Consider the following 25507-nt stretch of genomic DNA (forward strand, 5'->3'; position numbering starts at 1 on the left):
TATATAGAGATAGAGATAGTATTCCGTATTGGAGTATTCCATTCCAATAGTTTCCGGTATTATGTACATTTATGGCAGTTTAGAAACTAAACCAACACATTTTGGACAGCTTATCGTTCCCTTCAGTCACCTTGTGCCTCTCTGAAGTCGTTTCCTCGTGTATCTTTGCGTGTCTGTGGAATGATAATTGGCGAATCCTCTTAAAGCAGCAATGTTTATGATGAGACATAAACAAACAGCGAGGAGCAGAGAGGGTTTCCGGCCGTCACGGTGCTGCTTTCCTCTGCGAGTTGTTGGGGTAAACCCTTACGTTTTTTCTTCCGCACCGATGTGATGACAGCGTTAGTGTAACACCGTTACCTCATGCAGACATGCAGGCTCCTCCAGATTCCTGCTCCCATTGGCAATGACTACGAATAGAAAACAAAGATTTGTCGGGCCATCGTCAGTGTTGAAGGATAATGTTGTCTTTGTGCTGTAGAACAAAATCCGCAGCAAATCCAGCAACGTGGATATAAAACATGTATCATCATAATGCTTTTTGTCACCTCAATTCCTGGTCCAGCTTATCGTTTTCATTTATTAGGCAGGCCAAATCCCACAGACAACTATGAATCATTTTAACTTTCCACTTCCATAACTCCCCTCTGTTGTTATTTTTCCTCTCAACAGGATTTAAGAGTCAAGCTGGAGCATGAGAGAGAAAAACGGTATGTTTGAACCTCTGTATTGTTTTTTCTGCTCTTCTGTCCAAGCCTTTACTCTGTGCTTCGGATCTTTTTTGTGTGTTATGCTTTGCCATGCCTGGGACTTTGTGTCTAGAGGAAATCACAGTTACATGCCAGAGGAGCATAAAGAGAGGGAAAATTTCTACTTTGACATTTAGCCGAGGCCTTATGTTTCAGGCTCGGATGGGCTGTTTAAGAGGGAGGAGAGGGGGGAAAAAGAGAAGAGGGTCAGAGAGAGAGGGAGATCAAAAAGATGCAGCGAGAGCCAAACGTTTGAGTACAATGCGCAGACTTCCAGGCACACCCCAAATTAATGCTTCATCTTGCGCGTTTTCTCCTGCTTTCCCTCCACATTTTTCAGTCACGAGACATTTGTACTCGCTCACACGGCCAGCTTTTCACTTACTCAAGAGGCAGAGCTGGTTACTCAAACTGTTTGGAGACAGTCTAGCAAGCAGTTTTTTGTTTTTTTTGCCTCATAGTTTGTTTACCCAATGGGATGTTTAAAAAAGAGAGAGAGAGAGAATTTCTGACACTTAACTTGGTGTTGGTCTTCATTTTGTCCGCACTGGGATCCCAGCTCTGTCATGCCACGCACGGATGCTAAGTTGGGTCTCGCAGCTCTGGAGGAGGTCCACTGGTTCCACTGGCAGACTCTGACACTCTAAAACAGGGGTCCCCAATCCCAGTCCACGAGGGCTGGTGTCCCTGCAGGTTTTAGATGTGTTCTTGATCCATCACAGCTGATTTAAATGGATAAATTACCGTCTCAACTGTCTTGAAGTTCTCCAGAAGCCTGGTAATGAACTAATCATGTGATTCAGGTGTGTTGACATCTAAAACCTGCAGGGACACCGGCCCTCGTGGACTGGGATTCTGGACCCCTGGTCTAAAACTTTACTCAGGAGCCCGCAGAGACTGAACTGAAGTGACAAACACGATATGTTCTGTTAACACTGGAGGGAAACTGACCAGAACCTACTGCAATAATTGCCTCGATTCATCAGAATATAGACGAGGGGAACGGGCATCGGTTCAGCGATACTGTGATAAGAAAGCCACAGGCTCAGAGGAGTGGGAAAGAGAAGGAAAGCGGCGTGCTCGGCCAGCAGAGCACTGATTCACACTGGGCCTTTTCACTTTTTCACAGCCCTAATTGGCTACTGCTGAGGAAGAGACGAGTTTTTCATGTTCCTGTCTCTGTGTTTCTGCGCCCCCCCCTCCGCCTCGTCTCGCAGTCTTCCCTTTCTCACGAGCTCCCTTCACTCCACACTGCTCTCTCAGAAAAGACAGCCAACAGCTCACTTTAGAAGATGCCATTCATAGACTTGAAAGGAAAATCTCTTTTTTATTTAATGATTTTTTTCTTTCATCCGCTTTGTCGATTCACACCCTCGTCGACCTCTTTCCAGAACAGAAAAGGATCGAAATCACATTAAAACCTGTGTAACTTAAATATTTATTTAACGCAGCTTTAATCAATATTTCTGTATATTAACAGGGGATCGGGTAACTCGAGGTATGCGACAGTGAAAAGGGTCACTCGGAGAGACAAACCCTCTGAGAATTATTAACAGGCTACAGTCAACACCAGCTCTGCAGAGCGTTGCAGGATCTTTCAGCTCACTGTTTTGGTTTTCCACATCAGGTGGTCTTAAAAGCATGACTCGATGAAAGCTAATGTTGCGTTTATGACTAATAGCTGTGGGTTTTTTATTTAAATAAAATAAAAAAGCAGTTTTGCGATTGTGAACTGATTATTTAAAGTAGGGATGTCAAAGTCATTTTACATTGTAATTCATGTACATCCTACTTTGATTTTAAGAGGGCGGGATCAATGAAACAAAGTGATAAATGTGTGATAAAACTGTCTCTGGAGTCACTGTAGAAAAAAATATATATAAAAGCTGTAAATATTTTTTTTTCATTTAATTGCTACTTAATTATTGTGGTGTAATATGAATTGCAGTAGGAGATTTGTATTATAAGAGTAGGTGTAAAACTGTTAAAAGTTCTTATATTCCAGAAGGACGGATTGAAGTCTCTTTTTGGAACGATTGTGGCCCTCGGGCCTCATGTTGAATACCCCTGGTTTAGAGTTAGCAAAACCTTTTTTTCCTTAGTTTAAGCCTCTAAACGGGGCTTAAACTGCAAATACTCTCAGCTAAGTAAGAAAGCAAAGCCTAAAAAAAAATATAACCCTCATAAAAAATTCAGTGAATGGAAACTGAACTGCATTTCTTCGATCTCGATCTAAAATCTCTTTCAGCACAGACCCTACGAGCCGGCTTATTAGATTAGAAGAAGAAAGAAAATAATCTGAACTTCCTTTCATACTCGAGCAGCTACTATCAAGACGATCTGACTGCACAGATCTAATCCCAGGCTGTGCGGTGAATAGCATTATATTTGAGGGTCCTCTACCTAACTCGAGGTATCAGGAGTCCCTGAGTCAGGATGATCGTGTTGTCCGTCCACAGTGGAATCGGATCTGATGGTCTCTCTCTCTCTTTTCATTGGCAAGCACTGAAGGTTTGGGGCAGGAAATAAGAGCTGTAGAGCGACTCGCTCTCCCCCCTACCTCAAGGTCTACAGCCAGAGAGAGAGAGCGGGAACAGAGCCAAACCTTTTTTTTTCTCTTAGTGTTTATATTATTGTGATTTTTTTTTTTTTTTTTCTCCACGAGACAAAAGGGAAAGAGAGTGCGCTGGGACGTGTGAAAGCATTCTTCCAACTCTGCAAACCTCTGCGACTGAGTGTGTCCGCATGCAGAGGAAGAAAAGCCATATCTTTTGGAGCCGCATCCTTGTACAAGCCCCCCAAACCCCCGTCCCCACATCCCTCCAGCTCTTTATCGCACACATCATCACCAAATCTAAACAGAGACGAGGAGTGTTTAGCTGTGCCGCCGCTTGCCTCTGATCTGCAGCCTCCCCCCTTTTCCCAGAATCCATCCAAATGAGGGAACCAATGAGCGGTCATTAAGATAGGCAAAGCTTTGGCCTCTGATGAGGAAGTGATGGGATAAAAACAAGTCCCTTTTATCAGGATACTATAAAGAGATAGTAGCGCTGCAGATTCTTCAGAAGCAGAGAGTGAGGTGGGGGTAGATGGTGGTGTTGGGGGGAGGACAGGACAGGAGTCTCTCTGCTTCTCTCTCTGCTTTATTTTCTCAGGCTGCCTCCCCCTTTATTTTCTCTCACAGACGTCTGTAAATATCTCCATGTCTCTGTATCTTTCACTCTGTCACTCTTTAAAAGACGAGGGAAAGACACACATCCTGCTGCTTTTGCTGCCGCTCCAGATTTTTCCCCCCCTTTCCTCTCAGGAAGTTTCCCATCTGCCTTTGTGCTGGCTTAGCGGAGAGGCCCAATGGTGTTGAAACAGTGGCTGATGCACACACTGATTGGGAAGCACACTCATGCATGTAAAGTTTTACAAACACACATGCGTCTCATATACACACTCACAACAAGACTTTTGCTGATAAGGTCGGTCTCGGACGGGAATACACGTAAGCATACAGTAGATAAGCACAGACATGCAAGTGGAGAGTATGTCTGCACTTTCTGTTTTCACTGCACTGATTAATGCCCTCTTAGCATCTCGGTGGCTCGGCTCACTCCTCTCCTCGACCCTGCTGACCCCCCGTCCGTTTATCTTCTGTTTCCCGCTGCTGTAAAGTAAATGAAAACGGGTTCTTAGAGATTTATCAGGTGCAAGCTAATGCTACAAACCAGTAGCCAGCAGGCTGTCAGCTCAGCTGCAGCCAGACACAACATGACCGTCTTTCTCCCACCTCTGACCCGGCTGGCCTTCTCCTTTTTCCAGAATCATCCTGTTTCAGAGGCCGCTGAAGATCAAAGAGCTGCTGCAGAAAGTGACCGAGGCCTTTGGCCAGCAGATGGACATGTTCTTCATGGAGAAAGAGGTAAGAGAATGACTCGTGTAGCTGGCGTGTTACAGTTTTATCTGTTGTTTTTCGTGACAATCCTCCAGTATGCACTGCAGTACGCGTGTCCTCGAAGTGGCGTTACGTTTGTTTTCTCAAGCTGTCAAGATCCAAGAAAAGCTTTGTTTATTTACATGTTTTTTGTTTTTTATTGTGAAACCCTTGATGTCATACATGTGCTGCTGCATTCACGTGCTCTTGTTGCTGAACAATAGAGAATTGAAGCTCATGTGCTGTGTGCTTTCTTGTCCTATCAGCTGCTGCTGCCCCTGAAGACGCAGGAGGACCTGGATCAGGCGGTGCTGACGCTGGGCTGCAGTTCGGGGACCAATGGGCTGCTCAGGATACTGCTAAAGACTCCTAAAAACAACCATGTGAGTTTTTAAGATGCTCACTTTTGGGCAGTTAGTGGGAACAAAGGTGAATGAAGTCATCCTTTTTAGTTTTTTGTTTTTTTTGCAAAATGAGGAAACAAACTGCTTCCACACACGGTGATGTAACTGAACAATGAGGTAATGCTGTCCTCTCTTCCTCTGCTGAGCCGATTCCCTTTTTTCACTCTCTCCTACTTCCTGTGTTTCCAGTACCTACAGGTGAACAGCAGGGACAAACAGAGCGAGATGAAGTCATCGAGGTCACTGGGAGATTTGAAGGGCTCCTTGCTAAAGGGCTCAGAGAGGGTGCGCAAACACTCAACAGGTGAGCTTCCATGTTTTAAAAAAAGTGTTTTTATGCTGTTTTTATTAGTTGTTAAATGTGAGAGGAGGCAGAAAAGCACTCTGCTGATGCAAAGGTTTCTCAGTCATGTGCTAAAGCCTCAAGGATGACGTATCAGTGTCACCTGACGATGCAGACGGCCGTCAAAGTCGCAGGAATGTTAATGGAAAAGATGGGGCGCATGCTTTATCGGAGTAGAAAATGCAAACCGGAGGTGAAAGCAGCCAAGGACTTGTCATGTCAAAGCAAGGACAAACTCCTGCACTCATGCTAAGCAACTGTCTGGCCGCTGTCTTTGGCCTGTTAGCTTTTTGTCATGTTAACTGTGACCATACTTGGATGTAATATGTATAAATATATAGTAGCTTTAGTATTCAAAGCACATGCATGAGAGCAGTTTCTGTCTTCTCATCTAAAACTGTGCACAAAAAAAAAACCTTTTCTTGTCACGTCACACTTTGTAGTCCCCCCCCTCCTCGTCCCCAGGCATGTTTGGTTTATTTTAATATCAGCTCTGTCCAGAAAGGTCAGCGTCTCGGTCGTATCTCGGCCTCAGACACGCTCAGAATCAAACCGGTGCTCGCTCCTGCCATCACGTTTGCATCTTTGCATAGCAGCTGTGATCGCTCTTGCGAGCCTATCTTCGTCATGTGGCCGCAAGCGCATAAATCGTCCAGAATTATCGGCCCTCCATCAGTTTTTCTCCCTGCCAGCGAGGCACGAGTGCGAGACGAGGCGAGCGGGCCGAGATAGGAGCGCGGGGAGTAGCGGCAGATGAGAGGTGACGGGAGAACGGTCACGGTGTACGGCTGAGTGAAGACGAGATGTGAACCCGGGTACCTCGATGACGTATGGGAGCAGACTGTGGCGTCAGGGGGAAAGAGGCAGAAAAGCTGAACAGTCGAGACAAAGCGGTTGTAATTTGCAGCCTTCAGTCAAACAACAAGACTTTGATCGTATTTCCAACGCTTCTATTCGTCTTAGTGCCTTTTAGCCTCTCTGCGCTGTTTCAGTATTCCTGTCAGCCCAGTCTGCGATAGTTTCAGTAGATCTTTTTACCGTGACAAGGACGAGCGCTCAGTCTCCGCCGCAGCTCAGCCAGGAGAGCATTCGTCACAGTAATTGAGGTTAGAGGTGGCGGCAGTGTAGTTTAGTAAATCATTTCTCGCAGTCCTGGCACTGCTGAACTCGTTCCCATGAATAACACTGTGACGCCGTTTTCTCCCCTCTGTCCCTCGTTCCCATCTCTTCATCTTCCCGCACTCCCTCCACTTCTCAATTTCTCCTCTCGCTCTCATTTACCTCCCCCCTTCCACCTTTTGCATTACTCATCCGCTCAACTTTAATTGTTTCATTCCCCTCTCTTTTATTGGCCGCCCCTGGTGCTTCTTTTCGTCACTTTCAGGTTCCCTCCACACAGGTCGGACGTCCCCGCCGCCAGGCAGCGTCCCTGAGGAGCAGCAGCAGATCGCCCGCCAGGGCTCCTACACCAGCATCCACAGTGAAGGGGAGTTCATCCCAGAAAACCCAGACCAAAGTGTAAGAGTCCATCAGCCGAATAAATGCTTTATGCATTGTTGCTTCTTGAAAAAGTTTGAATAGACTTCAGAAAAAAGATCTTTTTGATGTCTTTGGCAGGTTGACATTTATTCAACCAAATGTAGTTAATTTATTGTAGTTAATGCACTGAAATGGCCAATATTGGCTGTTTTCATAGATTCTTTTCCCATATAATATTTTGAGTTCTTGACTGGAAGGCTGAACTCTTGGGCAGAACTGTGTTTTTGTCGAGATTTAATCGTCTGAACAGTCTTCGGTGATTCATTGTTTACTCTGCTCGTATACTGGATTGCCCTGTATTGTTAGCAGCAGCAGAAGTACTAGCACTAATTTGATTTTACAAGGCTATATAGCCACATATAACATTTCTGTGCAGTATTTAAAGAGGATGTCAGACATTATTCAAACCCCTTCAAATTCTTAAGACGTGAGACGTAACAAGCACAACTCCACCCGCACTGCTTGGTATGCTCTCTCCTGTATGATTGCATGCTCCGTGACCCTCGGTCTCCTTGTGTTATTGTATCTGTCAGATGTTGGATCCCTTTGGGAGTGCAGACAACTCGCTGTCGAGCAGCTGTCAGTCAATAGATCAAGCACTGGACAGGTGAGTCATCATGGAGCGGGTGATTTATAGCCCTCGTCGTTGTGGATTTATACAGTGGCTACTCAAGAACGTGCACTGTTTTCAGCCGATATAGCTGATAGCAGGCTTGAATTCTTTCTTCTTCTTTAATTTTTTTTTGTTTGTTTTAAACCAGTGTGCTCAAAGTTTACTGCAGCTTTTTTTTTTTCTCATGTGGTTTGTCATCCATGTGCATTACTAGAGTCACACATTTAAGAAAATGCATGACTTGTCATGCACATTGGGGAGTGTGTGTGATAAAGGTTATTTTCTGTAGCAGCACTAAACATATTGTTACGATAAACACCTCATTTGTGGGTTATGTGTTGATGTCAGAGGCTTAAAAGTGTTCCCCAGATGTCTGCAGAAAGTCGGTAGATTCTTTAAGTTCCTGCTGTTCCCTAAACGTCTTAAGTTCAGGCTATCAGTAGGAGCTGCAATTTATTGATGTTGCCTAAATGGCTCACATGCTGGTGATTGGTGTGATCAGCTGTTAAGTAGATGGGACGAGGTTGTCAGCCACACATAAACTGACAGATACGGATTCCTTCATTAATCTGTAATATATATATATGTGTACACGTCCTTGTGAGACATGGTTTGTATCACAGAGTGCTTGTGTACACACTTGGATGTGAGCGCCTGTGTTGCAACAGCCAGAGGCTTTTAGCAAAGTTTGTAAATGTGCTAAAGACCAGCGTAGCTTCCCTGCGACCCTTCCTCCGCTTGTCTGTGTGGAAAAGGAATCGGGTCACTTTGCTGTTGCCATAGCGACAGAACTCTTATCTGGACGCCTGGATTCCTCCGTTATCACGAGAGAGAGTGCGTGAGAGACAGACAGAAACAGAGACTGAGTGGGAGATGTGAGAGAGTGAGCAAGCAACATGCTGGAAAAACTGAGCCAGAAAATGAAAAGTGGCGAAAGAGTGAGAGTAGAGTGGGAAAGGCTGAGGAGAGAAAAGAGTGAATTTGAATCAAAGGGAGAATAAAAGCGAGCAAGCGTGGAGCTGACAGAGAGAGAGCAGGACGGAAACAGTTCTACCTGCACGAGGCTTATCAGGGCTCCAGGCTGCAGAACAATGGCAGGAAACGAGTGCATGGAACTTTTCCCTGCGAACGGGCATGCGTGCCCCTTATCCAGGGGTCTCGTGGCCCCGCGCCGCCCTGCGGTCAACAGAGACGTCACTCTCTGTCGGTTCGTCGGGACGGGGCTTGTTGGAAATGTCCAGGGAGGGAGAGAGGTTGGATGCACATACAGACATTTAGTGACATATGTTATATTGCTGCTAGTTCAGTGGCGAGCAGTTTGACTTTGTGAGTCCACAAATCTTCCTAGAGCTCAACTTTTCAAATTTTGCCACTTTGTTGTTTTACATCAGCTGTGAGTGACAGGAAGATAGTTTGAATACTAAAGCCATTCCCTGCGTTTTGTGCCGCTTTGCAGTCGAGCCCCATTCTGATGTATCAGGCCAGCAGCTGTAGCCAGACTTTGTTTGAAGATAAGGGGAAATTAGCAACTAAAAGAGCAAAAAAAATTTCAACTTTCCCTTCATGCTTTCTGTCATTTCAGCCCTCCTTACTCACAGAACACCCGTGACAATAATTACCTGAACCTTAACTTCGAATACAAAGGTAAGAGGGGACAAATCTTGCAGCAGTTTCTCTCCAATTCTAAAAATGTCTTTTTCTCAGCCCCCAGCTGCCAAACAAAGAGAGGTGTAAAAAGCGTGTTCGTTATTTGGAGGCTTTGTCTGTTCTTACTTTTTGCTGTGGTTCTTATAGCTCCACATTCAGTTTTACAGGAGAGGCTCTTGCTTATCTAGAGTGTTTCCCCTTGAAGAGAATGCTAATGAAAGTGGAGATTATATTATTTTAGGGCTGTATCTGTAAAATGAACAATGGGTTGTGGTGAATCTCGGCTGTGTTTCTTAAGTTTGATGAGGCGGTGAAGTAAGATAGTCTCTTCCTTTGCTATCTTCCATACACTCCCCCTGTACAGACCCCTTTATTCACTGCCTTTTTCTGTTTTACCTCATCCCATCTTAATAGATGTTGCTGCCCTGCCGCAGCATGATCACTTCCCCTCTCTTCTCAATGGCCCCCTGCTCATCTCGTCTCTGTCCCTGGGGTCCCGGTCTGTCCTCTTTTCCTTCAGAAGGCAGATCAAATGAAGCAGGATGAGAGATAAAGCCAAACTAGCCTCCGTGAACAGAGAAGCTGCATTGGCTCTCTCAATCTGGCCATTTCTCTTTCCCCTTTCAGCTCCCCCCATGCTGTAAATGAAAAAAAGAGAGTTCTGCACATTGTCTGTGCCGATGAGGGAACGTCATACTGTAGCTGCAGCAGAACTTGAAGACCCACTTGGGTACACAAGCACGTGCTTGCACACACACGCACCACCCTCCCAGATGTAAAGCTGTGTGGCCCTTCTGCTGAGGGCTACAGTATTTGTTTACCATTCCCTGTGAGTAGATTTTTCCTCTCCATCCCACTCTGCCAAACACAAAAAATAACTCCGGTATCCATGGGATACAGCCACAAAAACAGCATGAGGGGAGGCAGTCATCTGACAGAACAGCTGCTTTCAATTCCAAGTGGCTCCGCTCCTCTCCGTTTATTGTGTGTTTGCTGTGTGAGGGGGGAGAGTGTCAGTGCTCTCATGCGTCAGCCCCCCCACACCCCGCCTTTAGTTACTGCTCCACTGTTCAGAGCTAATGCTAAGCTAGCGCACGCAAGCTGCTTTCAGTTTCCGCATTGGCTGCAGGGAGGCGGCCCCGTTCAGCGTGCAAAGAGCCGCGTTCCATTCTGCTGCTTCACAGCTGGATTTGACACATCAGGGATGAGCAAAAATGGGAATGCAGTGTCTTGAGTGCCCGTCCAAGCATTTAAACCGCCATTATTAGACTTAAAAAGTGGATAAACGCATAACTGTGAATCCAGAAGCATTGTTTCTGTCATTTGGGTGCAATGCGAGACTAATTGTTGAGGCTTTATTTTACTTGCTGACACCTCTCTCTGCCTCAATCCTCTCTTTTCAGGTCGTCATGGAAAAGGAGGGACTTTCCCACGCCAGTTCCAATTGCCAAATCGCAGCAAGGATTACGGAGATAGTAAGAAACCAGCTTTGCTTAAACAATTACAACAGCGCTGTTACACAGAAATAACAACAGAACATGTCTATAGAACAACACGGACACAGACCACTCTTTGTCCTGCAGTGTGGTCACAGTCTTCTAACTTCAGATGCATATTTCTTACTTTCAAACAAGATATTTTGAAATATTATCCTCTTTTAGAGAGTTTCTTTGCACCTCGTGGAGATTTATTACACTGCTGGCTCGCTGTTTCAGGCAGCTGCTAGTAATTGCTTACTCAGAGGCTAACCTTGGCTAGCAGTGATTTACGTTTCCCTGCGGTGAACCCAAGCTTGTATAAAAACACAGTGCCCTGCTTCCTGTCTGAAGGGAAGTGGGATGGAGTGGTGAAAGGCAGTCTGCTCTGGCTGGCCTCACGTTTCGGCCAAGAGCAGACTTTATGCACTGCACCTGTGAAGTTAACTGTGTGAAAACAGATTCACAATGCAATCAAGAGTAAAGTGTATGACAAGTCTGATTATGTTCGTTTATGTGTTTTCAGGACGTAGGACACTTCCGCGGAGCTTCATGCCGCAGGAGAATCTTTTTCAGCTGGTTCCCTCCAGCCGCACTCGAAGCTATAATGGAGACAGCACGCTGCAGTACAGCGATCTGCGCTCACTGGGCAAAAGCTCCCAGCGAGGTACAGCCAAGTGTAAGTGATTCACTTGAAATCTTTTGAAACAGGGGGAACGTGTGCTCGACACTGTAAAATAATCTGTAATAGTTGTGTGTTTGGCTCATGTGACCAATTGCTATCGATGACCTCAATATAAATACAAAAAATGGACACGGGCAATCCAACTGTTAGTGGACATGTGCTGATCATTCGCTTGATTAAATATTAGGCATTTAATCTTTGAAAACTAAGCAGCTACTTAAAAAAAAAAATACTGTACTTGCATTCTCGATCGCATAAAACAGAGAAAAGCAGAAACTCCTCACAGCAGAGAGGCTGAAACTGGAGTATTTTAGTGTGAAAGTGACTGAAAAATGTGAGAAAAATAGCTTCCACATAATTATGTGTTGACTAAACTGTTGATTTGCGGTGTTGTTCACTTCCACTTTGATCAGATGGTTCCTAATTTAAACAGAGGAATGACTGATTTCAATGATTCAAGATAAAACTTTTGCAGTTCCACTATTTCAGGGTTGTATCTTCCTTATACAGATGCATTGTAATGTATAATATATATCAATGAGGATAGATGTAATGCACAGTCGTACTGTATGTCACAGGCAGAATTCCCCCCTCATCGTCCAAATTAAGCCGTTTTACGGGCTCACTAATCACATCTGTCCTCATTTAGTCTATACATCCTGCCCAGAAACTGTCTTCATCATAATACCAAAGCTTGGCTCATAAGTCTGTGGTCGATGTGTCCGTCTCTGGTGTCCGTCTCACCCACGCGCGACCAAACAGTCTAACGCAGCCACAGAGAAGCCTGCTGGTTCCAAAACAAAGTCCCGGAGTCTGAGCCTGAGAACGTGGGAGCCGCGCAGATGAGCTTTCTAGGCTTTCACAGTTTGTGTGTCTGTTGGTGGGTTGCGGTTCCACTGCTTGACTGTGATATCTGGGGTTTCCCCAGTCTAAGAAGGGTCTGCAATGGGAGTGATTTAACAAATTGCGGTGTGCTTAACGTCTGGTCTCGGTGAAGTTGATGTGTGATCAGTGGAGTTTGACGTTTGCTTTAGTTTTTTTTATTTTTATAAACATGCTCTCAGATCCGTATATCATAGAGAAGCTGGCTGTCATAGGAGGCTTAGCAACACAATTAATTACTGAGGGGGGGACTCATAGTCTGGCGTTTCATTTCTGCAGCACCACGGGCGCCAGTCAACTGGAGACAGGGAAAGCTGCTGGGACGAGGAGCGTTCGGGGAGGTCTACCTCTGCTACGATGCCGACACAGGCCGCGAGCTGGCCGCCAAGCAGGTGCCGTTTGATCCTGACTGTCAAGAAACCAGCAAGGTGAGGGGAAATATATCAAAACTGTTTGGATTTGCATGAAGTTGATGGCATACGATGGGCTTTTTTAATAAATTGAAGACTCTAACTTTGGTTTTTCTGCTGCAGGAAGTGAATGCTCTGGAGTGTGAGATTCAGCTGCTGAAGAATCTGCGTCACGAGAGGATTGTGCAGTACTACGGCTGCCTTCGAGACCTCGACCAGAGAAAACTCACCATTTTTGTCGAGTTCATGCCCGGGGTGTGTATTCTGCGGGACATTTTAAGTAAATTTAATCACACTCGAGCAGCCCTTAAATTTCGAAAGAACAATTAACGTCTGAGAATGTGCGCGCCGGACTTGGTTTGGCTATAAAGATAGGTACTGAGACATTTTAACACAAACATTAAAATCAAACCCTTACCAGCCACATCTGCTAGAATCTATTTAGAAATGTCACCAGCTGTCAACAAACATGTCCTCCACGCAGTTGATGTCAGCAGAACAGCTCATTTTATGAGATCATATTCTCCCTAAATGAGCAACTTTTTAATGAGCTACTGTCGCCTGCGGACCCTGTCCCCGAGCCTGCTTTTAATATTTCCTGAGCTATTTTTTTTTTAAATTTCCCAGAGACGCTGAGTGTCTTAGTCACACATTGTCTGGAAATTGGAAATGTTTACGTTTCGCCAGAGTTGGCAGAAGCAAGACAGGAGGTGACAGAGCCAAGCTTTTGTGTGGCTGCGTGGCACGGCTTCACTGCTGCGCCTGACCGATAACACTTTAATGGCCCGAGGGAGGGAGGGCCGTGTGTCCCTCGGAGAGACCCCGAGAGCTCCTAAGGTGTCCCGTTGACAGCTGAAAGTGAGGAGGCAGAGGTTTTGTTTTCACCGCAAGTCCTAAAGTGCGTCACAGGTGTTACAGGATCAGGTCTTAGCTCCTGCCGTGTCCCCAGGAGGAGCGGAAAACAGGAAATTGAAGGAAATGCAGCTCACTGGTGCAGTTTGGACTCAAAGTCAGTCAACAGACTTCTGTCAGCACGTTATATGCTTACATTCTTGGTTTTTGGCCTTGAGAATTGGCTGCTTTCACAAATAAACCCCAAACAAATTAGCTGGAACACCCACGTTTTCCAGAAAAATAAGTGTATGTAGATTTTTCTCTAATTTCGCATGCGTGTCCGTCCCATCCATTCATTCGCTCACAGGCTTTCTGTTTGTCTCTGTAGGGCTCGATAAAAGACCAGCTAAAAGCCTACGGAGCCCTGACGGAGAAGGTGACGAAGAGATACACCAGGCAGATCCTCCAAGGAGTCTCCTACCTGCACAGCAACATGATTGTACACCGGGACATCAAAGGTAAATGAAGCCGCAAGCTCGAAAAAGGCCAAGGTTGGATTTTAATTGGATTTGTAACCGGCAAACACTCACACTTGGAAATGCTTTTTTCAATGGGGTCCTATAGCAGTAGCTGCTGCAATAGGCGGGGGGTCAAAACTACAGATTCATTCATTTTCATTCGGGTTGACATTTCCTCATTTGGTCATTCGTCGTCTGCAGAACGTGCCTGGAAAAATGTGCTATTTTCAACTCCCCTTTGAGATATATTAGGCTTCGTGCTGGTGAAACTGGCTGTTCTAAAAATGCTCAGCACCGGACGGAAAGGTTTTGGTTTGGCTGCCCACAGCTTTGGGAGTTACTGGGTCGTTAAGCGGCGGCCAAGAAAGAGGGGAATATACTGTCTGGTGGGGGAAAAAGATAGTCGGTCTCACAGGACCAGGCAGGGCTCTATGAAGAGCACATGTGGGTGTGATCTTTCCACTCAAAAAGGCTCTGCACGTGTAATATACGGTGTGTTCATCTCACCACAGAACATTTCTGTTTTTGCAGTAAAAAAAAAAAGGGACTTAAGCTTGGCACCACACGCACGTCCACATTCACTCCGGACCAGCTGGAAGTTTCTCTGAATTTATTTGCAAAGGCTGGAATTATCAGAGAACCTGTTGTCCTACGTACAGGAAACGTGCAGGCAGTGGAAGAAGCAGCTCGGGGCTGTAAAAAGTAAAGGTTATAGTTTGAGCCTCCAAGTTTCTTCTTTTGCAGCCTGCCAGTTCTTTGGTGGGGGTGGAGGGTGAGTGGCAAGTGGTGCACATTAGTCACTGATCAAACAAGCGGCGTGGCTGAAGGAAATGGGATAGACAGAGCTACATTCGGAAAATTACTAAGATAGGAGGAGAAAGGGTGTTGAGGTTCGACGTGTCTCTTGTGGAGCAGACAGTTTATTTAGTATTTCATTTTCTGAACCCAACGAGGCTTTTTCCTCAGTGTGAGAAAAGTGAAAGAAAGATAAACTTCCCTGTTTGGCGTAGCTGACTAAACGCAGGATTTGTATAAAGACTGCTGAAAGATATGCTTTTTAAAAATAAGTCTGCCAGTATTCAGTTACCCAAACAGTCAAGACCTTTTGCCTTCTTCCGTCAGCTTGAATTGCTGGCACCAATCACTTTTTGCCCATAACAATAATTGCAACTCCAAATTGTCAGCGTCCCTTTGCGTCTGACAGCTCTCGGGAGAGTCCTGAATACTTTCAAGCTCGTTTTGTTTCGATCCACCAGGTGCTAACATCCTGAGAGACTCCTCGGGAAACGTGAAGCTGGGAGACTTTGGAGCCAGCAAACGTATCCAGACCATCTGCATGTCTGGTACAGGCATCAAGTCTGTCACTGGCACCCCCTACTGGATGAGCCCTGAAGTCATCAACGGGGAGGGATATGGGAGGAAAGCTGATGTGTGGTAAGGAAATTATTAGATAGAACTGTATTGATTGAAGGGGCGAACAATATCAGATTGCTGCCGTCGCTGTAAAAGCAAAAGCAATAAAATGACCTTGAGCAATAAATGATATTGTTATCAGTTGCTGCGATATGCACTCTGTTTACTAATACTGTTGATATTTAACACACTGAGGCGTTGAAATTAGAAATGCAGTCGAGTAATAAATGGAATAAATGAACTTTTTTAGTTACACGCTACTTCAGAAACTCACATAAATATGAACTTTAAATAAGGGCTGTATGTGCCGATAGATTAGAGCACTTTATACAGTTTTCTAAGAGAGCGCGCTTACTTAAAGACTTGATAAGAAGCCAGATATACTAACGTATCATTGCATTGCCAAACAGTGTTAACTGTAGATTTTTGTGAGATTCAGCAGTTTTTGGGCCCATTGTTCTAGGGTGTAATTGGTTGCTCCAAGCTTTAGAGAAAGAGTACAATACTGGAATAAGTTTGTTTGGATTTGCGCTCGTGTCATAGGGTTAACTCTGGTATTTGACACAACAGTTGGAGGTGCAAGGTAGACAATAGACACAAGCCGAGCTCCATTCAAATCATTTTTCCTGTTGTGCTGTTTTCCTTCAGGAGTGTCGCCTGCACCGTTGTTGAGATGTTGACCCAGAAACCCCCGTGGGCCGAGTACGAAGCCATGGCAGCCATTTTTAAGATCGCCACCCAGCCTACAAAGCCCACGCTTCCCGAGGGTGTGTCCGACGCTTGCAGGGACTTCCTGCGGCAGGTGTTTGTGGAGGAGAAGTGGAGGCCCACTGCAGACTTTCTGCTCAGCCACCCATTCGTTCAGGGCAGCTTCTGAGCTCCTGTGGATCCCCTTCCCCTTCCCTGCCTGTGAGGCCTCCGTGGCCCCGGTGCATCCCCTCCTCTCCGGCCCGTCCCATCCCCAGGGCCCCCTCCCCTCGTCACCAAGCTCCAGGGCTCAGTACCACTCCCAACTTCCTGTTATCCACCACTAGTGTCTGCCTTGTCGAGACTCCTGCATCCTACTAGCTCCACCTGGACTATTCCCTGAGAGGGAAGGGTGACTGCTGTTAAGACCTCCAGAGTCCTCTGAGGTTTTGCATGGTGTTCCCTCAGGAGGGCACTAACAAGAAGGCAGTCTCACAAGCTCCAGACTGCTGTCCTTTTAACAAGCGCAGGAAAAGTGACCAAGGTTAGAGCAAAGTGTCGCGTCTCAACCTTTAGGTATCACTTTACACCCACTTACTGCTGCAGAACAGCGTCTCGGGATCGAGGAGACGTAATTGTGATTACATTGATCACACGTGACCGTACTGTAAGTTTCTTATCAGCCTAAAGAAAGCTGTGGGCAGAATTTAAGATGGTAAAATATTTTTCTATGATGCATATAAAGTCATCCTAGCAGATGAGATGTCTATTGTCATTCTAGAAAAACAAAATGTAAATGTATTTTTTGCCAACGCCTTACAATAAGAATTTGTAAGTAAGAATGTCTTTTATAACGTCTGCGAGGGTCAGCAGTACCCTGCTTTCATAAGCACTCACAAAAACAAGCCCATTTTAGGAAGGATTGTCAATGTTGCACTTTTTGATATCATGCATTGAAACATTTCCGACGTGCAGGATAATCAGCCGAGGAGATATTTTTCTATTTGATGCATTTTTTTTTTATATATTATTGAGAATTGTGTTTCAGTGTAAAAGAAGAAAAAGAAAAAGCGAACTGTTTTTGCGCATTCGTGTGCAATGTCTCTTAAGCAATACCAACACTACTGTTGTCATTCCATCCTCCCATGCAGCGAGCCTTGTTCCATTCAGAAGTGGCCAAAGAAACGTTGCAGAGACTGAAACCTTTCGATAACTTTTAGAAAACGTGCAGTATTAGTCATGTCTGACTTTTTTTGCCACCTCAGAGCCCCATATAGCCTTTCCTGTGTTATGGCAGCTTTGTGCACAGACCAAATCGGACGCATTAACGTCACTTTTTTTTTTTATAATTTTTTTTAAAGATTGTGAAATTAGACCGAAGGAAGCGTCTTGTTTATATTTTTGCTGTAACTTCACCCCACGCCTTTATTTAGCTTTCCACGCCATCTCGAATGGGTCTCTTAATGACTTTGACGGCACACCGTGGTCTCTGTGACGTCATGTGAGGCGGAGCTTATTATTACAAGTTGCCAAAAAAAACAAAACATTGAGTTGAAAGGATGGAGTGGAATGATGTGTTCTTTAAAGTGGAGATGAAATGAAAGTTTAACTGTGGGGTGGGGGGGTCGATGTCGGAGGTGTCGTGACTTGCTGTAACACACAGGCACTTAAAAGAATGACGATCCAATCTTTTCAACCCTTAGTGCCTTACCTGAGTGTGCTTGCAAACACAAACGTTCACTGCCAAAGCAGAGAGCTTCCTTGTAAGGCGAGCGGCTGTTTAGTAGAAAGCACACGCAGGATTAGCTGAAAATCTTTTATATGGAAAAACCAACAAAAGATTATACTGTACATACATATTGTTCTGCACTTTTGTATGAAATTTCTTTTTACATTATAAACAAAATCTATTTGAAATAGCTACGTTATACAGTAGATTGTACTGTGATTTAGACAGGAGAATGAATGGTTGCCTCTTTTAAGAGAAGGTAGGCAGGATGAACAGACTGGGAGGCTTTCGAATGGGACGGAGTTTGTTTGGTCTGAATGACAAAGCCTTGAAACATGAAATGTATCAAGTCATTGAACTTTTGTACATTTAACTTAATAAATTGAAGGTCTTAAGACTATGTTTCACAATGATTTTTTTATAATTTGCAAATTGAATTAAAAGTTGACTTTTATGACACTTTTTTCCCCCATTAATGTATGTATTTATAGTTGTGATCTCATGATTGATAGATGGATGGTTGAATGCTGAAATTGATATTTTCTTTTGGACTCTACCAACAACTTTCTTATTGGGCTTATGATTTGGCAGCTGTACCTCCATGGTGGGAATCTCCTGTTTCACCACATCCCAAAGGTGCTCTATTGGATTGTGATATGATGATTGTGGAGGCCATTTGGGTACAGTGAACTCATTGTCATGTTAGAGAAACCAGGCTGAGATGATCTGAGGTTTGTGACATGCTGTGTTATCCTGTTGGAAGTAGCCATCAGAAGATGAGTACACTGTGGTCATAAAGGCATGGACATGGTCAGCAGTAATACTCTGGTATCTAAACAATTCTTAAAAAGGCCAAAAGTGTATCAAAAAAAATCCCCCACACCATTACACCACGACTGCGCTTAACTGCTGGGCAGGTTCGATCCATGTTTTCATGCTGTTTACACCAAATTGTGACCCTGTCATCAAAATATCAACAGAAATTGAGGCACATAAGACCAAGAAATATTTTTCTAATCTGTTCTGTTTCAGTGTGCCTGTGTGAACTGCAGGTTCAATTTGCTGTTCTTTTTCGACAAGAGTAGCACTCAGCATGGTCTTCCATAACTGTAAACAGTAGGGATGGTTGTGTGGAAAAATCCCAGTAGATTAGCAGTTTCTGAAATACTCAGACCAGCTTGTCGGGCACCAACAACCATGCCACGTTCAAATAATTTAAACAGCCTTTCTTCCCCATTCTGATGCTCAGTTTGAACTCCTGCAGGTATTCTTGACCATCCTTAAATGAATAACAGCCACATAGCTGATTATATGTTTCCATTCCAAGCAGCTGGACAGGAATAAAGTGGCCATGAGTGTGCATTTTATTTCACCCACTTGCTTAATTCTTTTCTATTTAGATCACAGGTTCTCAAATTTTTCTGAATCTCTTACAGAGAAGAAAATTCTCCATGGATCCCTTCATAATCGTAACGTTAAGGGTATTACGCTTATTACTATTTGTGCTGTTTACATATGTATTCTTACTGGGCACATGTGATGTGACCTATCAAAATCAAAAGTTTCTTTTGGCACCAAGATAAAGTGGATGGGAGTAAAGGACACAGCATGATTGTTTTTGTCATAGATGATCTCCAGCTGTTGATATGTACTTTTATATATTACAGAACAGCTTTATAAATTATTTTGTGGACCTAATGGCTATGGGTGTAGACACATGGGGGTTTTGTGACGTCATTTGTAAGAGGCTCGGTTAAATGACTGAACCTTTTGTAATTGTGCCTTACGTTTTTATTACTTTGTTGTTTTTATATGTCAGTCTAACTGAATAATAGTTAATAGTTATAACAGACACATCCCTATTACATGGTAACTCTGTTTTAAAGAAAAAATGGGATGTAATTTAAAATTGTGTATGTATATTCAATTCAATTAAGACTCAATAAAATAGCTTTTCTTCAACTCTGCAAACTCATGGTTAGGACCATATTTTCATAAGACGGTATAAGAAAAGGCAACACACAAACACACTACTTAGTTATCCAAAGACAATACGAAATATGATTTATTTTTTTAAATGCCAGTATAAAGCCTAATTTGAAAATAACACAATATAAATAGTTAGATAATTTTGACTAAAAACGATTAACACCAACACTGTCGGAGCAGCTGTTAGAAAACCACCTTACAAAACCTGCCGTTTTGTAACGTCGTGTCTGAAAACGTGACTGCCAGAGAGGAGCCGCCGAAGAGACAACTGACGCTAACCCGGGAGGTACAACTCTCTGACACCGAGGTCTCTCTTCCTCAGTGCTTAAAACAAGACTATTGCTGCTGTGGTGGAAACAAAGCAAACATGTCTTCCTCCCGTACAGTAATATGTTTGCTAAGAAACGACTTGCGTCTCCACGACAACGAGGTAAGAACATGAGTTTGTAGAAAAAAGTGCGACGTTGTTAAACTTAAATGTTTTGTTTTTAAAAAAAACACGATTACTTCGCATGTTAATTATTTGATTTGTTGACGACATTAAAGAAATTGTTTAAACATGTTAACGTCGACATTAAAATTACAATAACTCCAATATAGCCTGCAGCCACGTTACAGCGGTATTACTACCGGTACAAGACCTCCAGAATAAAAGCATGTTCCCCAAAGCTAATGATTACACACTTTTAATTTTTAAACTGGACTGCTTTTTAACCCCTATCCTGTTTTAAGTATCTAACACAGTGGTTCATAACCTTTTTGGAGGTACCGAACCCCACCAGTTTCATATGCGCATTCACTGAACCCCTCTTTAGTGAAAATAAAATAAGATTTTTTTCAAATTCAAGACATACATATGTTTTTTACTGGTGCACAAAATGAGCCGTGCATGTCACGGCGGAGGCTCTGCCGAACCCCTGAGACCGACTCACCGAACCGCTAGAGTTCGATCGAACCCAGGTTAAGAACCACTGATCTAACACTATCGAAGGTTATTTTCGTAGCTGCAAAAATTGCATAAATAAATCAAAATTTCGAGTTAGTATCTTGACTTAATAGCCTAAAATTTCGAGTTACGTATCTCGAAACTTCGACTTACTCGAAAATAAATTCCAAATTTTGACTCTGCCCAATGACTGTAGAAAACATTGGTTCTGCCTGGCATTTCCCCCCGGGTGGTGGAAACAAGCTTCCACAAACTTGTGACATCTAGTTACAATTTAAAAAAAAAAGAAAAAAAGAAATATATATAAAACTGAGCCAAAAACCCCCCAAAACAAAAGCATTGAGCATGCTTGCTAACTTTCAGGGAATTTTAAATATTAAATTCAATTTTCGTTTATTAGGTTTTCTTTTCTTTTCTTTTCTTTTTTTTTTATAAAGTAAACCATATCTAGGGTGGTACTGAGTGGTTAAATGTACAGCAACTTAAGAAAGCAACAGCAAATAGAAAAAAAATGCAAAAGCACACAAAATGTATTTATTTAACACAATTCAGTGAGTCACATACTCTACTTGGAGGACAGAAACAAGCCCACCTCTACCATCCATATCAATAGTCAAAGGTGTTTCTATCATAAAATCAAATGTGCTGTTTCACATAATTGCTGCAGTATGTTTATTGTATGCTCGATATGCAGCTTTTCCACTGGGCCCAAAGAAACGCTGAACACATAGTCCCGCTGTACTGCTTCGACCCCAGACACTATGTGGGCACTTACAACTACAGCTTACCAAAGACTGGGCCTTTCCGTCTGCGCTTCTTACTGGAGAGTATCAGAGACCTCAGAAACACACTGATCAGCAAAGGCAGGTAATAAAACTATCACTCACAAGATTTTTCTTTACCTAACCCCACTGTCAAGTTTCGCCTTTGCTACACTGTCGCTAACTCACAGTCTCTATGAAAGGTTTATAAGAGATCAGTTTACTTTTCTATCATGTTATTGTTAACTCAGTGAAGACACTGGCCTTGGCTTTCTAGGATTGAATTGATACGTGTAACAGGATCAGGACGCACCTGGACTTACAGCGGTTATGTTTATATTAGCATTGCTTCTGCACACACTGTTCCCATCACTTTTTCCTGTCAACTAGCACTCTACCCAGGATGCAGCTTGCCTGGCATGGAATGAGGCTTATATATGTGTCTCTGTGTTTATTTTGTGTGTGTGTTTGACAGCAATCTCGTGGTGAGACGGGGTAAGCCAGAGGAAGTAGTTGCAGACCTCGTCAGGCAACTGGGCTCTGTCAGTAGTGTGGCTTTCCATGAAGAGGTGCTCTCTCATATTACAGATAACAGCAAAAGTGCTGTCTGGCCATTGGAGCGTGGTTTTCACCATCATGTGCTTTTTCTACAGGTTACCTCAGAAGAGCTGAATGTGGAGAAAAGGGTAAAAGATGTGTGTGCACAGATGAAGGTCAAAGTTCATACCTGCTGGGGCTCTACATTGTACCACAGAGATGATCTTCCATTCCCCCACATGTCCAGGTGTGAAAGCAGATACAGAGAGGAAGCTACCCTTTTTGTAAAAGATACACTGCAGGTTAAGAAGTGCCTTGTAATATTTCCCTCTGTTTTTAGGCTTCCTGATGTGTACACTCAGTTCAGAAAGGCAGTGGAGAGCGAGGGCAGGGTGAGGCCGGTCTTCTCAACCCCAGAGAAGCTAAATCCCCTTCCTCCAGGCCTCGAGGAAGGAGCCATTCCTACAGCAGAGGACCTGCAACAGACAGGTGAACAATCCACCAAGACACATGTCCGCGCATTTATTCTATGTGTTTATGATTCAGGATGTTTATTATGTCTAAAGAAGCCTAATCATGAAACACTTTTCCCCTTCCAGAGCCTGTGATTGATCCTCGCTCAGCCTTCCCCTGCAGTGGTGGGGAGAGTCACGCCCTGGCCAGACTTAAACACTATTTCTGGGACACTGTGAGTGCAAAATGTGTTTTACATTAGCTGCTGTTTAGAGAACTATGGAGAAAAAAAAATCCCAGATGATCTATTAAAGATCCTCCATGATGTCTGTTTTAAAGGATGCAGTTGCAACGTACAAAGAGACTCGTAACGGTTTAATCGGTGTGGATTATTCCACCAAGTTTTCACCTTGGTGAGTACAAATGTATCACTGCCTCTCTGCTCCACTTTGCTACATGGAGTTTAATGTTTCATTGAGGTAATTCCCGTGATTCTGTCTAATGGTGCGGCTTTGGTATCCTGCAGGCTGGCAATGGGTTGCATTTCACCCAGATATATTTATCATCAGATCAAGCAGTACGAGAAGGAGCGGACAGCTAATCAGAGCACATATTGGTGAGCACACAGGCTGGTGATATGTGAAAATCTATATTTGTCATATTTTATTTTTTCCCTATCTGATGAGCTTCCCTGCTGTCCTACAGGGTAATTTTTGAGCTTTTGTGGAGGGACTACTTCAGGTTTGTGAGTGTGAAGTACGGAAATAGGATTTTTCAGGTCAAAGGTACAGTAAGTTGATGTTTTTATGTTACTTTTATTATTATTGTTGTTGTCTGCATGAAAAGGTATATTTCATGTCACTGTGACTTCAACTCAGGACTTCAAGACAAATCTGTGCCATGGAAAAAGGACATGAAGCTATTTGATGCATGGAAAGGTTTGTGCTCTTCACTCATCCTGCATGAATTATTCTTTGAACTGAAACAGTACGTATAGTATATGAATATAAAGGTGAATTTATGTGCAACTGGAACGTACAGAGGGACGCACCGGAGTGCCTTTTGTTGACGCCAACATGAGGGAGTTGGCAGCGACCGGCTTTATGTCCAACAGGGGGCGTCAAAATGTCGCTAGCTTCCTCACAAAGGATCTGGGCCTTGACTGGAGGATGGGAGCTGAGTGGTTTGAGTCCCTTCTGGTAAGCAGTAGTTGTTTATTATCTTTATAAATTATTTCAAAGCTTAGTTGTTTAAGAATATAATATTCAGATATTAATACAAAACTCATCTTTTTAAATGTTCCTTACAAAGATCGACCACGATGTCTGCAGCAATTATGGTAACTGGCTGTACAGCGCTGGGATTGGAAATGACCCCAGAGAGAACAGGAAGTTCAACATGATCAAACAAGGCCTCGACTATGACAATAATGTACGTTTGACAAAGTAAACACCGTTTCATTTCCTTTTGACATTTGTCTAAAACTTTACCTTTTGCGCTTCAAGACAAAACTGCTGAGTCACCTGTTGTGCAGGCTTTGCTGTTTTATTATTGAGATTAAAAATAGGGCAAAATGTGAGGAAATCAGTTTTGACTCATCGGTTTGCGTTTGTCTTTCAGGGAGATTACGTCCGACAGTGGGTTCCAGAGTTGCAGAATATCAGAGGAGGTGATGTGCACACACCATGGTCACTCAGCAACGCTGCGCTGGCCCACGCTCATGTGACCCTCGGCGACACCTATCCCGCTCCCATTGTTACGGCACCTGAATGGAGCAGACACATTAACAAGAAAGCGGTGGGTGTCTGGGGGAAGGGAAGTAGTTAGTGTGATTGTGTAGTGCTGCTATATTAGTGTTTAATCCATAACTGCTGCAAATAAAAGCGCTTAGATATAAATAGACTTACTCCACTATTGTTTGTACGTTCTAGTTCTTGTACTTCTTATCTACTACAGCTCTAAGGCCTAATTGCACTTTTAACCCACTACATGTATCTGGCAGATATTACTACATGTTACTCTTCAGCTTTATCTAAACTTAAACTAAACTTTCCATAAATAATAATATACACTTATATCTCAGTAAATAGAAAAGCGTCTGCTGCTCCAGTCTATTTTGGGGCCCCTTGTCACGTTGTCACCAGTTCCACAACAAGAGAAACACTTCCCCTTAAAGTGTTTCATTTATTAAAATCAGAAGAGGTCGACACTTTCATTGTGTTGTTTTAGAAAATAAAAAAATGTTAATATAATTTGTGACATAACATTGTTTTTGTGTCTTTTCTACCCAGTGAAATATCTTGCCATCCCTCAGATGTATTTGAAAACAAATTCTACATTTCTTTCCTTATTTTATTTTTAATTGTGTGTATTTTCTTTTATGCAGTTTTAAAAAAGTTTTTTTCTTTCTTTCTTTTCTTCAGGGTGGCACAGGACCTTCACCAAGAGGAAAGAAAGGCCCGTCTCACACCCCCAAACAGCATCGGGACAGAGGCATCGACTTCTACTTCTCCAGAAGCAAGAACCTGTGAACACGTGGACGCTCCACTGATTTAATCTTGAACTGTTTCCATGAAAATCTGTCTGGCACGTTGATGTATTGATTCAGGGAAGCTGAAGAATGAGGATTTGAGGAAGCACATGTTACGGTGCTTTAACTTCACTGATCAGGCCATCAGTTCTGTAGAAAATTGCCACATCAAGGGCCTTCTATGGATCCTTCGCTGTGTTTCCGGCTATGCAGCGACTGTGAAAAACCACAATGTGGTTTTTTTATGATTCAGAATCACCTGTAATGACCTCATATGATGTTTTGAACAGATTACTGTTACTTTGTTCTTGCAGGTTTTCTGTGCATTTATACTTTGTTTTTGCTTTATGTGTGATGGTTACAAAACGGCTATATTAAAGTTGCTATCTGATGCACTAAATCTTGACCTCCATTTATCAGAGCAAGGAAGTCAGTCCGCTC

General features: G+C 43.5%; 2 protein-coding genes across 4 annotated transcripts in view; both read left to right on the forward strand.

The window, feature by feature from the left end:
- The window catches only part of map3k22 (mitogen-activated protein kinase kinase kinase 22), a 42829-nt gene extending 24579 nt beyond the window's left edge, over window positions 1-18250 (forward strand). For 2 of the 3 annotated variants that reach the window (XM_026179638.1, XM_026179639.1), the window contains exons 5-18: window positions 673-710; window positions 4560-4659; window positions 4938-5054; window positions 5265-5379; window positions 6803-6936; window positions 7491-7564; window positions 9153-9214; window positions 10621-10692; window positions 11219-11371; window positions 12539-12687; window positions 12793-12924; window positions 13892-14021; window positions 15278-15455; window positions 16083-18250. In XM_026179638.1, coding sequence (XP_026035423.1) covers window positions 673-710; window positions 4560-4659; window positions 4938-5054; window positions 5265-5379; window positions 6803-6936; window positions 7491-7564; window positions 9153-9214; window positions 10621-10692; window positions 11219-11371; window positions 12539-12687; window positions 12793-12924; window positions 13892-14021; window positions 15278-15455; window positions 16083-16311 — 1683 coding nt within the window. In that variant the 3' untranslated portion in view covers window positions 16312-18250. The remainder of the gene's footprint in view (window positions 1-672; window positions 711-4559; window positions 4660-4937; window positions 5055-5264; window positions 5380-6802; window positions 6937-7490; window positions 7565-9152; window positions 9215-10620; window positions 10693-11218; window positions 11372-12538; window positions 12688-12792; window positions 12925-13891; window positions 14022-15277; window positions 15456-16082) is intronic. The other variant, XM_026179640.1, reaches the window with a different exon arrangement.
- A 1688-nt stretch (window positions 18251-19938) lies between these two features.
- cry-dash (cryptochrome DASH) lies at window positions 19939-25466 on the forward strand. The gene is made up of 14 exons (XM_026180178.1): window positions 19939-20269; window positions 21480-21652; window positions 22022-22115; window positions 22200-22330; window positions 22424-22572; window positions 22683-22771; window positions 22876-22949; window positions 23063-23152; window positions 23242-23321; window positions 23415-23474; window positions 23578-23735; window positions 23848-23967; window positions 24157-24333; window positions 24960-25466. The coding sequence occupies exons 1-14, from the start codon at window positions 20207-20209 to the stop codon at window positions 25065-25067; spliced, it is 1566 nt and encodes a 521-aa protein (XP_026035963.1). The 5' UTR covers window positions 19939-20206; the 3' UTR covers window positions 25068-25466.
- The last annotated feature ends 41 nt before the right edge of the window (window positions 25467-25507 follow it).

Source organism: Astatotilapia calliptera, chromosome 9, assembly GCF_900246225.1.
Source record: "Astatotilapia calliptera chromosome 9, fAstCal1.2, whole genome shotgun sequence".
Classification (NCBI taxonomy): domain Eukaryota; kingdom Metazoa; phylum Chordata; class Actinopteri; order Cichliformes; family Cichlidae; genus Astatotilapia; species Astatotilapia calliptera.